This window comes from Ranitomeya variabilis, chromosome 4 (assembly GCF_051348905.1).
Source record: "Ranitomeya variabilis isolate aRanVar5 chromosome 4, aRanVar5.hap1, whole genome shotgun sequence".
NCBI classification, from domain to species: Eukaryota; Metazoa; Chordata; class Amphibia; order Anura; family Dendrobatidae; genus Ranitomeya; species Ranitomeya variabilis.
In genome coordinates this window covers 215,428,382-215,442,112 of record NC_135235.1, presented here as the reverse complement: position 1 = coordinate 215,442,112, position 13,731 = coordinate 215,428,382, and the positions used below count along the sequence as shown (strand labels likewise).

General features: G+C 42.3%; 1 protein-coding gene across 5 annotated transcripts in view; it reads left to right on the top strand.

Annotated features, from left to right (window-relative positions):
• Positions 1-12,399, top strand: part of POU2F2 (POU class 2 homeobox 2) — a 113,598-nt gene extending 101,199 nt beyond the window's left edge. For 4 of the 5 annotated variants that reach the window (XM_077259917.1, XM_077259918.1, XM_077259920.1 and 1 more), the window contains 12 exons: positions 940-1,104; positions 2,173-2,367; positions 5,373-5,478; positions 6,273-6,364; positions 7,197-7,343; positions 8,520-8,661; positions 8,773-8,921; positions 9,075-9,251; positions 9,962-10,025; positions 10,179-10,341; positions 10,658-10,731; positions 11,282-12,399. In XM_077259917.1, the coding sequence (XP_077116032.1) occupies positions 940-1,104; positions 2,173-2,367; positions 5,373-5,478; positions 6,273-6,364; positions 7,197-7,343; positions 8,520-8,661; positions 8,773-8,921; positions 9,075-9,251; positions 9,962-10,025; positions 10,179-10,341; positions 10,658-10,731; positions 11,282-11,556 (1,749 nt within the window). In that variant the 3' untranslated portion in view covers positions 11,557-12,399. The remainder of the gene's footprint in view (positions 1-939; positions 1,105-2,172; positions 2,368-5,372; positions 5,479-6,272; positions 6,365-7,196; positions 7,344-8,519; positions 8,662-8,772; positions 8,922-9,074; positions 9,252-9,961; positions 10,026-10,178; positions 10,342-10,657; positions 10,732-11,281) is intronic. The other variant, XM_077259921.1, reaches the window with a different exon arrangement.
• Positions 12,400-13,731: the final 1,332 nt, after the last annotated feature.

Genomic DNA, 13,731 nt, shown 5'->3' with positions numbered 1-13,731 from the left:
CAGTATTTGGTCAGTATTTTACATCAGTATTTCTCAGCCAAAACCAGGAGTGGGTGATAAATGCAGAAGTGGTGACGTCTTTCTATTATACTTTTCCTCTATTTGTTCCACTCCTGGTTTTGGCTTACAAATACTGATGTAAAATACTGACCAAATACTGCTAGTGTGACAGCAGCCTAATGGGGAGAGGGAAACTAGCCTCGGCAAGATACCTCGGGCTTATTTCTCATGGGAACCAAGCTCGAAATCCATCATGACCAATCGAGGAACGTAGAGAATTAGCGGTGTCCCATGGGCGCTGCCAAGAACTTCAAGACAATCAGATTAGTATCATCTTTCATTCCTCTGGAGAGTTAGGATGCCACCATACTCAAGATGGTTGGCTCATTTTGCCAAGATCATCAGGAACAACCAACTGTATATGGGCATTTTTAAGGTCTGGTGTAGATAAGTGTAAGATCCCACAGTAATCTATAGATTACCCGGTAGCACATTTCTGCACATCCTAGTTTCCCAATCATTGGAGAAGTAGCACAGGTTGGAAACCATTGTTTATAGATGTATATATGAGAGGCGAGATCACGAATACACGGCACAGTCTTTGAAGCCTGTTCGTGTGATCATCTGTGCATCAAGAACATATTAGGGGAAGCCCCGGCCCTGTCACAGCCTTGCACCCGTTTCCTGCGTTCTCTTCTTTATTTTTCTTTTAACTTCCCCATGGCCCCCTGCTACTTTATTTCCTTACATACCAGAGCTCTTGTCTGTTTTTTATCGTTTAGTTCCCTAGCCCCATTATAAAGTGCTGACTCTGGATGGATTTACAGGAGAAGTCTTATCAAACCATACAACCAGAGATGCAGCCTGCAATGTTACTTCCGAAAAAAAAAAGTGTTCTAGAAGTTTATTTTTAAACCGAAAACTTTTTTTCTCATGCAGATTACAGATGAAGAATGTGGGGAGAGATCCCCATCCCTTCCCGGCACTCCGGTCCCCCCAATGCCTTCTGCTCCTCCAACCCCACAGGCTCCCTCCGCCCCTCAGCAACCACCTACCTCCCTCCCCCAAACGCAACTCCTCCTTGCTGGCAGCCAGCTTGCTGGGGTAAGTGCCAGCTGTATGCTCATGTTAATGTGTTGGCATTGTGCTCACCCTGCACTTCTTTTGGGCTTAAAGGGGTATTCCAGAATTTACTGAAATTTGTCTGACAGTAGGCAATGCTTAATAAAGCCATAACTCGCCTTTCAAAGTCTGCACCATTCCAATGCTGCTCCTTTGGTCCTGCCGCTGTACATCATTCATGTTACTGCTGTAGCCAATCATAGGCCTTATTGGTCACCTGCAAGTGATTGGCTGCTGAGGTTTCGTAAATGATGTGAGGACCAAAAGGGGCCGGAATGTTCGTTGTATTTGAAATTTGAATTCAAATATTTAATTGGTTCAACAGACAAATGTCTCCATGGTAACAGACAACAAACAAAACTTTTGTAGTCAGACCCTGCAGTGGTGCTCTCCTCCTCCTGTCCCCTACCGTATGATTAGCCTAAAATTGGGAACTAGTGGAAGAGAATATGCCTGCAGAATCCGGCTACACAGGGATTGCTGCTTGCCTTTTTTTTCTTTTTCTATGGAGACACACAGATCTGTGGAAAGGAAAACCATAGGATTTTTTTTTAATTAAGACTCTTTGTTTTATTCTTCATTTTTAAAAAATATATAGAGTTCACTATGTTCTGTCCGATCACGGCTGTTAAAGCCTTTACCTTGTGTTTGCTGGCTTGTCTTGCTCTGTTGGATCCAGATGTTTGTGATCTCTTCTTCACCGACTTTTCTAAACCGCCAAGAGACTGATCAGCAGTAAAATATTTACACACCTTGGTGAATCACCGGTGGGGTAAATGAGCTGTGCATTGACCTGGTTTCTCTAATGTTTCTGCCTGTGTCAGTATTTATGGTGTCAGATACGACTGCATGTTTTATAGAAAAGCATTTGCAGCTTTGCATCGTTCTGATTCGCTTTTCTCACTGCATTGTCTTTTTCTCTTTCTACAATGTCTCCTGGGGACCTCTGTTTTTGCTCTTCTTCTGTACCTCTAACCCCTTTCTTTGATCCCTTCTGGTTCCTCTTTTTGCTTTTTTTTACCCCCATGCTTTTATTTATCCTGCCTGCAGCTAACTGCACTCCTCCCTGCACAGCAGCAGTTGCTTCTCCAGCAAGCTCAGCTTCTAGCAGCCGCTGTACAGCAATCCAACGCCGCTGCTGCTGCCAGCGCCTCCCAGTCAGGGTCCGACAGCCAGTCTACCCCCAACAGCCAACAACAACCCCCCCAACTTGCTTTGTCCCAGCCTATCCACCTCACTGCACAGGTGAGCAAGGCGTGTGCCCGGGATCACTGTGACTAATTGGGAATGAGGAATTTGAACTTTCTTTTATCGTAAAGCTACATGTTATACAAACGCTCAGGTTTTCATTGAGGAATTTATCTAAAATTGGTTGACATTGTTGCAAGTTTACACTGTGCCATATCTACAGTGCCATACAAACAGAAGTGATATGTCTGCTCACTGTGAACACCTCCAGAGGCCAAAAAAGGGGTTAATTGGTGGCACTAGGAAAAGAAGGGGTAAGGGAAAATAAGGCTATGTTCATCACATCTAAATGTTCTGTTTGTTTAACAGTCTACCAAAATGATGAAAACTAAAACATAGCCCATTGTACCCCATTACAAGTCCATTCTGCACTAGTGGTATCCATTGTGCAGTGCTTCCTGCAGAACGCTATGGGTTCAGTTATAAACCAAAACCCCAATGGTGTTGTGAGCAGAAAATTTTTAAGAGCAACAGTACTTCTTTTTTTAGGAGCAACAGTACTTCTTTTTTTAAGAGCAACAGTACGGTACTTCTTTTTTAAGAGCAACGCTATTATTTTAGGAGCAACAGTACTTCTTTTTTAGGAGCCACAGTACTTCTTTTTTTAAGAGCAACAGTACGGTACTTCTTTTTTAAGAGCAACTCTACTATTTTAGGAGCAACAATACTTCTTTTTTAAGAGCAACACTATTATTTTAGGAGCAACAGTACTTCTTTTTTAAGAGCAACGCTATTATTTTTGGAGCAACAGTACTTCTTTTTTAAGAGCAACGCTATTATTTTAGGAGCAACAGTACTTCTTTTTTAAGAGCAACGCTACTATTTTAGGAGCAACAGTGCTTCTTTTTTAGGAGCAACAGTACTTCTTTTTTAAGAGCAACGCTATTATTTTAGGAGCAACAGTACTTCTTTTTTAGGAGCAACAGTACTTCTTTTTTAAGAGCAACGCTATTATTTTAGGAGCAACAGTACTTCTTTTTTAGGAGCAACAGTACTTCTTTTTTAGGAGCAACATTACTTCTATGCTAGGAGCAACAGTACTTCTTTTTTAGGAGCAACACTGCTTTTTTTTGGATAATTGATATAGTTTCTAAGTATCCCTTCCCAAGCTTACTCTTTTCAGTTGTCTTTTATTATTATGAAGGTGTTACCATTTTTTATTTTTTTTGATAACTTTTTGGCAAAAAATAAACCTACAACAAACAGGATGGTGAGTCGTCATGCCTGTCCTGTCGCATCCTGTAGCCATAGCCTTGAATTGTTCTTCAACATAACGTAAAAGTGAGATAATGTCTGTTTTCTTGTCCTGTTAAAAAAAAACAAAAAAACTGGATCCCGATGGTCACTTACTTGTGAAATGCAGGCAAACGGGATCTATAAAGCCTGACAGACACAATGTGAACCTATGCATCCTGTACTGGGTCAAGAGGAATGCAGAACGTGATATGAACAAGTCTTAAGTACCCAATTCATTATTTTATTTATTTATTTATTTATTTTAAGTCCCTTTTAATTTTTTTAATTTGTGTTATTCCTTGACGTTTTGAGCATTTGCAGCAGATTTTTCTGCACCAAAAACCAAAGTATTGGCAAGAAAAAACAGTGTAAAAGGCGTGCTTTTTAAAATGTGCTTTTTATTTGCGTTTTTTTCCCCATTTATTTGAATGGGTGAAAAACGTTGAATAAATGCTAAAGGAATTGACGTTCTTTGAGGGTTCAAATCCTCAGGGGAAAAAAAATAAGCAGCGTGTACATGAGATTTCAGGCTTCTTATTCACTTTACCGATACTGTAAAGTGCAGCCTTTTTTTTTTTTTTTTTAGCCAACCATAATTCTGACGCCATTCATTTTTACCATACAATGTATCTGAAAAAAAAATGAAATAAATTCCTAGTAGGATGAAATGGTAAAAAAAATAATAAAAACATTTTTTTTTAGTTTTTTTTTTTTTTTTTTTTTTTTTTTTAGAGGGGGTGTTGTTTATAACATGTGCATTGTGCGGTAAAAATGACATGGCAGCATTATTTTTCCAGTCAGTCCAATACCAATTATTATTTTTTTTTTTTTCATTTATTTTCTACTATTACATCATTTTTAGTGGTTAAAAAAAATTCAGAATTGATTTTTCTGTCCTTGTACCTAAATCGGCGCTCATTTTTGTTGCGTTGCAAGCTGTTGTTTTTATAAATATCATTTTGGGGTACAGACTTTTTTTTTTTTTTTTTTTTAAACAATTTTTTTGGGAAGAGCTACAGTCTAAAAAAAAAAAAAAAAGAAAACAGCAAGTCTGGCGTTTTTGTTTTGAGTTAATTAATTTTATATTTTCATAGATTGGACATTCGCGAGCCTGGTGTTTCCAAATGTGTTTCTCTTTTTTTTAATTTGCGTGATTTACAGTTCTATATTGTTTCTTTTTTTTTTTCTTTTTTTTTAGATCATTTTTGGAAACCTTTTTTTTTTTTTTTTTTTACTATTTTTGAATTTTGACTTTATTTTTTCTTCATCTTTTTAGGTTATTGAACCTGCATTTGATCGCTTGCACTATTACAATACTGCATTATATAGTAAAATTACTGATCTCTGGACTTCATAGGGGTAGCAAGATAGAGGTGACGGTGCCTTTAGTAGGATCCCCGTTACTATATCGATTGTGTCAATAGGCGCCGGAAATTATTGCGCCAAACGAAACCGGCCATTTAAATACTGCTGTCAGAGGTGACCGCTGCATTTAAATAGTTAAACAGCTAGTTTGAGCCCGATTTATACACCTGATGAACATGTGCATCAAACATAAACCTGGCAAAAAAAAAAGTGTTTTGGTTCTCTGCAGCACCCCCACAGGGGAAATGAAGCATTGCACAGTTTCTGTACATAGTCTGGTATTATCCAATTAGGGCTGACCGGGCCAGAATGTGTAAGGATACACCCAATTAACAAGATGAATGGTGTCAATTTATAAGCTGCTAATTACTGTATTTTACTAAATTCTGTCAATTACATAGGATATCCAGCAACTGCTGCAACTCCAGCAACTGGTTCTTGTTCCTGGCCATCCTCTCCAGTCCCCCACACAGTTCCTGTTGCCCCAAGCGGGGCAAGGCCAACAAGGTGAGTCATATTTGATCCTGATCAGTTTTTTAAAGCAGTGCTTACAAGATCAGTAGAAAAGAGTTTGTAAGCACTGCTCTGAGTTCTAGCAGCAGTGGTCGGTCTCCAAGGCAGCCAGCTGTAAACAGAAGAAAAGTGTTAATATCTCAATTACAGATGAAAATTTCAATAAACAGTCAGTTGAAAAAAATGCTTATATTTACAATACCCAGCTATAAAGATGGGAATTAAAGAAGTTGCAGCCCGGACTTCCTGTTCATGTTCGATTTGTCCAAAGGCGAAGACCGTGACCCCAGCGCTGATTGGGCGCCGGCGTCATGTATCACAACAGCCGCTCGGGGAGCCCCGAGGAGAGCGAACGCCAACACCGTAGGAACGGTTTCCTATCAGCCAAAATTAACCGGTGACAGGAGGGATAGATATTTTGGAAAACTTCAGCTTTGTATAGGGAGTCTTATGTCGTAGCCATTCCATCCCTGGTTTCAGCCACTTTTCTTTCATTCTTGTGCTGATGGATGGAGCAGCTGGCATCCTACAACTATATTAGTATGTTATAGAACTTGCTCTTTAATGCTGATTTGGCAATTTACTAATTGCCAAAGTTGGCACTGACTAGAAGATATGCAATAATATTATTGATATGGATGTCCTATTGTAACCAGGACCCCGAAGCTCCTATGATGGAGTTGTGAGTGACTGGTCAATTCCATTACTAGATCTTGTGTATCTTACCATCATCCAGTGCTAGTTTGCTGTGGATTTCATAGACTTGTTGCTTTCTTCCTCTGCTTCAGGCCTCCTTTCTGCACCAAATCTCTTCCAGCTACCTCAACAAAGCCAGGGGAATCTCATTCCGGGTCAGCCAAGGCCTGGCCTTCCCACTCAGGTGAGTGTAATCTGTTCTAATCACTTCCGGTAGGTCCAAACAGTCCATCCATGTATCAATCCACCTATCCATCCATGTATCGCTCCACCCATGTATCGTTCCAACCATCCATCGTTCCACCCGTCCATCCAGCCATCCTTTGTTCCACCCGTCCTGCCAACCATCCATCATTCCACCCGTCCATCCAACCATCCATCGTTCCACCCGTCTATCCAGCCATCCGTCGTTCCATCCATCGTTCCACCAGTCGATCCAGCCATCCATCGTTCCACCCGTCCATCCAACCATCCATTGTTCCAGCCATCCCTGATTCCACCCATCCATCGTTCCAGCCGTCCCTGATTCCACCCGTCCATTCATCGTTCCACCCGTCCATCCAGCCATCCATCGTTCCATCCGTCCATCCAGCCATCCGTCATTCCACCCATCCATCCACCCATCCATCGTTCCATCCATCGTTCCACCAGTCCATCCAGCCATCCGTCGTTCCACCAGTCTATCCAGCCATCCGTCATTCTACCCATCCATCCAGCCATCTGTCATTCCATCCAGCCATCCATCGTTCCACCCGTCCATCCATCGTTCCAGCCATCCCTGATTCCACCCATCCATCCACCAGGCCGTCGTCCACCGGCCCATCCAGTCATCCATCATTCCACCAGTCCATCCAGCCATCCATGGTTCCACCTGTCCATCCAGCGTTCATGGTTCCACCCGTCCATCCATCAGTTCATCGTACTAATCTGTGGGACTGTGTGGGCCCCTTATTAACCCGATGGGGTAATATTAAGGAACCAAGACAAAATATCCAACCATGTTGTTCTCTTTCAAGGCTGTGTCCCGTCCAGGACCCCAGGATCCACCAATATTGTCACATACAGAACCAGCATCTCATCCTGAGGAACCCAGTGACTTGGAGGAGTTAGAACAATTTGCCAGAACCTTCAAACAGCGCAGGATTAAACTAGGATTCACTCAGGTAAGAAAAGACTTTTCATCACTGTGTTCGGAGAGTATTATATGATCTCATGTGGTTGCTGTACATTCACACCATATCGGCACCACATGCTGAAGCCGTAGGTCAACTCCAGAGAGCGAGGCAAGTCAGGATTGCCCTATTCTCTTCAAATATGAGGATTTCCCATATTACAAGTTATTGAGGAATTGGCCCAAGAGCCATTGAAAGAATAACTGGGTCCACCTGCCTCAGGCCAAAGACAGATTGTAGTAGCATAGAGAGGGGGGTGATTTTTTTTTTTTTATTATATGAGACCCATTTCCTTTCTGTATGTATGCCTAAGATGTGGAGGGGTATTAATTCATGGAATATGGGAAATGTGAAGGTGATGTCACAGCTCACCTCCTCCTCCTGTACAATGACTGATGACACCTCTATATACATTAGATAACACAGGATCCACCATTCACAATAGCTGATATCACAGCTCACCTCCTCCTCCTGTACAATGACTGATAACACATCTATATACAGTAGATAACACAGGATCCTCCATTCACAATAGCTGATGTCACATCTCACCACCTCCTCCTGTACGATGACTGATAGCACCTCTATATACAGTGGATAACACAGGATCTTCCATTCACAATAGCTGATGTCACAGCTCACCACCTCCTCCTGTACAATGACTGATAGCACCTCTATATACAGTAGATAACACAGGATCCTCCATTCACAATAGGTGATGTCACAGCTCACCTCCTCCTCCTGTACAATGACTGATAACACCTCTATATACAGTAGATAACACAGGATCCAGCATTCACAATAGGTGATGTCACAGCTCACCTCCTCCTCCTGTACAATGACTGATAACACCTCTATATACAGTAGATAACACAGGATCCACCATTCACAATAGGTGATATCACAGCTCACCTCCTCCTCCTGTACAATGACTGATAACCCCTCTATGTACAGTAGATAACATAGGATCCACCATTCACAATAGGTGATGTCACAGCTCACCTCCTCCTGTGTGTCCTGTACTTTAGTGATCGACTCTACACATGGATCATATGCAGTAGTATATGCCGAATGTGACGACAGTAGTGTCCTGTACCACTGATCTAGGGGGTAATAAGGCTAATAAGTTACTTCATTGTTTATAGCGGCTTTTATGTTATTTTATAGGGGGATGTTGGCCTGGCTATGGGAAAGCTGTACGGCAATGACTTCTCCCAGACAACCATCTCCCGATTTGAGGCACTTAATCTGAGTTTCAAGAACATGTGCAAGCTGAAACCATTGCTCCAGAAGTGGCTAAGTGATGCAGGTAAGGCGGATGAATGCCTCGTACAAGGAGCAGGTTGCAGTTCACGTTAATCGCCCCTTTATCATTTCACTACAGTTTTTTCAATAACGTTTTTTTGTTTCCTGTGGCCAGAAACCATGTCCGTAGACAGCACCCTGCCGAGTCCCAACCCCTTAAGCAATCCTGGGGGAGGCTATGAAGGACTTCCAGGCCGTAGACGCAAGAAACGCACCAGCATCGAGACCAATGTGCGCTACGCGCTGGAGAAAAGCTTTATTGCGGTGAGATACGGTTTAGGCTTTGGTGTGTCGGGTTTTGTCCTAATTAGTCCTGCAAAGTCGAGTCCATGGGTTCATAGTTGGGTCAGTACTAGGATATTAGTAATTTGCTTTTCAGTCTATTATCGTTCATCTGTTCATTACTGTGTTGTACAGAACCAGAAACCTACCTCTGAGGAGATCCTTATCATTGCTGAGCAGCTGAACATGGAGAAGGAAGTGATCCGCGTCTGGTTCTGTAACCGCCGGCAGAAGGAAAAACGCATCAATCCCTGTAGCAGTATGCCACTCATTCCCAGCCAGAGCAAGGGACAACTCTATGGGACCCACTTGGTAAAAAAGTCCTTGGATCTACCTCCCTAAATCCCACACTACAAAAGGGAGCTGTGTAGGGCATGCACGGGCACACTGACAGTGTAGGCTATGTGCGGGCACACTTGCAGTGTAGGGCATGCGCGGGCACGTTCGCAGTGTAGGGCATGCGCGGGCACACTCGCAGTGTAGGGCATGCGCGCAGTATAGGGCATACGCGGGCACAATCGCCGTGTAGGGCACGCTTGCAGTATAGGGCATACGCGGGCACACTCGCAGTATAGGGCATGCGCGGGCACACTCGCCGTGTAGGGCATGCTTGCAGTATAGGGCATACGCGGGCACACTCGCCGTGTAGGGCATGCGCGGGCACGCTATCAGTGTAGGGCACACTTGCAGTGTAGGGCATACGTGGGCACACACATTATGGAGCACGTGCAGGTTTTTTTCACTCTTTTGTACATGAGAATGAGAAGAATCTGTAACAGATATTTAGCTGCTGGAAAATTTCAGTGCAGAAATATTTCCTAATACGTATAAAAAAAAATAATCCACATACATCCGGGCTATAATCAACTGCAAATCCGCACAGAAACTAAACTTTGCAGAGTTCCCTTGTTGGGTGTTTTGGGCTGTGCACTACCTTGGTTATCCCTCCTGTCTCCATCCCCTGGTTTTCCTCCTCCGCCCTGCACTTTCTCATTCTTCCTCCTTTCCTTGGTCTGCTCCAGGTGTCTCCCCCGGTGTCTGCCCCCACGCTCACTTCCCAGGCTTCCAGTAATCTCAGCACAACAGGTAAACGGACACCCCCTTATCTTCTCACTGAGCGCCGTGTCTTATTTGCACCCCTGTAATATATCTGACCTACTGACGCTCACAACCCTCCGCTCCAGAATATGAAACTTGCTGATTTCATGTTATCACCTTTTATTGTTTTTCTATATTTAGTGACTACCTTACCTTCTGCACTGGGATCGCTTGTACATCCTCGACCACCCTCCAACACAGCACCCCCATCTGCAACACCCCCTCCAAGCAACAGCACAAGTGCGAGTCCCCAGAGCAGCACCCATTCTGGGCTCAGCCTGACCGGACTTAGCCCCAGTGCAGGGTAAGTACTCAAATAACGAAAATTAGGGCTTTTTTTTTTTACAATACAAGCATCTGTTCTGTATATGGTTTCTGTATAAGATGCACGTTCATATTTTCTCCGAGACTGAACCAGACGCTCTTAGCTGATTGCACCACATCTGAAAAGGCAGAAATTGGAGAAACAGAGCAGTGACAATATAGGAAGAATCCAAGAGATCAAGGAAAGCCAAAACTAGGAGTATATAGATTATATACTGTGGATGCCATCAGCTCAGTGCTATACGATGAATTGGAGAAATGTCTTTCCCATCTTATCCATGTTCTTGGTCTTACAGGGGCACAGTGCTTGGGGTCAGCCCGGGGTTGAACTCAGCCCTCATGGCTGGAAACCCGCTAGCCACCATACAAGGTTTGTAGGACAGGAGAAGTCACACGGACTCCCTCGTGACTGTCCATAGCATGCGTCATCACATTAACATTCGTAGTGATTGGCCGTGAAGTTTCTTCCATGACATTTCATATAAAAAAATCGGTGGGGGGGTCTTGCATAAAAACGCAAATGGCAGTTTCTTCTATTTTTATGTAAGATCTGGAAAAGCTGTCATTTCTCATAATGAATCCCATATTCCTCAGCACGGCCGCTGAACGGCACTTACCGGTATAAATTATAATTTGTAGAAGTAACCAAAAAGCTTCTTGAGATGCCATCATTGACCAGAAACTCGCGTTAGTTACTAAAGACGCTTTGCTGAGTATTATCGGAGACATTTATTAAGACCCCCTGGAGGATTTACAATCGCTGCTCCTGATTTTAATTTTTTTGTTTTCACAATAGCGAGAGTCCAAAAAGGACGCATGAGTGACATTATTTCTGTTTTATTCTGCGTGTTTCATCTATTTTATCTCATGAAGTTAATTGCATGACTTCTTTTTTCTTTTCTGTTTTTTTTGTCTCCTAGCTCTGACCAGTGGTGGCTCTCTGCCGCTCTCCGGTCTTGATGCCAGCGGTAACTTCATCCTTGCCAGCGGTTCCAGCGCTCCCAGTCTGATGAGCTCCTCGCTCTTCCTGAACCCTGGAGGTCTCCCTCTTCTCGGCTCCGGCCTGGGACGCATCGCATCTGCTGGCGGTACCCCCAGTCTCTCCCCAGCCTCCAGCACTTCATCTGGCGAGGCTGCGATTCCCAACCTACAGCACAGCCCCGGAGGCTCCCAGCACAGCGGGGAGAGCGATTGAAAGAGAAGAAACCCATCTCTCTCTTCTCCCCCTCCTTCAACCTCCACCAGCACCCAAAGCTGAGCCTCCATATGTAAATGGAGGCTCCTGGATACTTCAGGGGGGCAGAGGTGTGACTACTTTTTCAGATGGTGTTGCCTCTTTTCCCCCTCAAAGCCCCCCCACCGAAGTGAAGAAGTGAAATGCGTTGAGGGGGGGGGGTGAAACAAAAAATGGAACCAAAACGAAGAACCAAAAATCCTAAACCAAATAAGAACCAAAAAAAAATAAAAATCCAAACCTCGGAAATACTTCAGAGAAACCAAAAATATGCTGCACCCTACTTGGGGTGTACAGAGCTCCCCCAACCATAGACTGAACCCCACCCCCACTGCTCCCTCTTGTTAGTCCTGTTGAGCTAGGTGCCATTTTTTTTAGTTACTGATATGTATGAGGTGAATTCAGGTTGGGGGTGGGGGCAGGGAGACCCTCCAAGTTCCTTCCTCCTGTTACTTTACGTTCTCTTGTTGCAGAGAATGAATGTCCACAGATTTTTTTTTTAGGAGGAAGGGGAGGAGGCTGCAGCGGGAGCGAGTCCGCTCATGGGGTGGGGTGCATGGGTGAAATAACGCCCATCGCTTCCCCCTCTCCTACACCAAATACCAAAATAACAGCTTTATCCAAAGCCTAACATATCTCTAGAACCTCAGAGTAACTCTGTGTATATGTGTGACGTCCATATTAAAAAAACCCACACAGATTTATTTATTAGTTCTTTTTTTTTCTTTTTTACTTTTTTTTTTTTTTTTTTTTACGCTCCCCATTATTTATTTAGAAAATGCTGAATTATTTCCCATCCTACACAAAAAAAAAAAAAAACCTTTTCGTAATTCTGTTAACGGAAAACTCGCTCTAGAGTTTCCCGTTCCATCTCTAGATGTGGTTAGAAAACTTCTTTCTTATTTTTGCAGAGCGGGCGGAAAAACATTCAAAAAGTTTTCCCCTTTCCCCGGATGTTTTTTTTTTCTTTTTATAAAAATAAATTGGTAATTTTCTTCTTTTTTTTTTTCTCGCTTACGTACTAAATATTTATATATTTTAACCCCACGTTGATGCACAATAGCTTTTAAACTTTTCTTGACTTTTAATTCCTATTTATTTATTTATAATGCAGCCGAGCTTTATTTTTTTTTTTTTGCCTTTTTGTTTTTGTTTAATTTCATGGGATATATTTCCAGGATCATATGTTTCCGTGGATGGACAAAAAAAAAACCAAGCAAACCAAAAAATGAAACCAAAACAAACACAAAGAAGAAACCAAAAAAAAACAAACAAAAACTTATTCTTTGCTAACGCTGTGCCAAAGTACAGACTCTGAGTGTTGGCAGAGTGAAGATATATACCAAGAAATAGAGTTACCAAAAATCTCATGTTCCCCCTCCTTCTGAGCCCTTCCATCCCATGGACAAAGGTACAAGAGTCACAAAGGGTGAGGGCTGCAGGGGTGCGTCTTTCTCTGTCTTATATACCTCATCTGAAGAAGCCGATATTATTTTAAGAAAAAAAAAAAAGAAAAAAAAAAGAAACTCAAGGAGGGAATGTTATCGAAAAACCAAAAAAAAGACTAAAATTTCCGGTGAGGTGCAAGGAGCTAAAGACTGTCCCTCCTGCATCTCCCCGTTCCAAAAGCTTTAACGGCCTCTTTGAAAAACTTCTCATTTTATTTATTTTTTTTTCCATTTTATTTGTGGGTTTTACAAAAAAAAAAATATTTTTTTTTTCTCTGTGCCAAAGTATTAAGAAAAAAAAAAAAAAAGTTATAAACTTTTAAAAACTTCAGAGAAAGCGCCATGGAGATGAGGGGGAACAAATCGTATACCAAAAAAAAATTCCACATCGGGTGGAGGACAAAACTGAAACAATGAATGAAAGAAAGAAAAACAAACAAGACCAAAAAAAAAAAACGATAAACACACTCTTCTTTTTTTCATTTTTATTTCCTTAATTTTTTTTTTCTACTTTTTATTTTTTTATTTTAGCTGTTGTTCTTTTATGGAAATGTGAACTTTGAACTTTCTTAAAAGGGACATGGGCCTCATTATAGCTTTAGCTTTAGATGTGATGGAAAAAAAAATAAAAAAACAAAAAAACATAATCAGGGGTTAAAGAAAGCTGATACTGTGAAAAAAAAAAAAA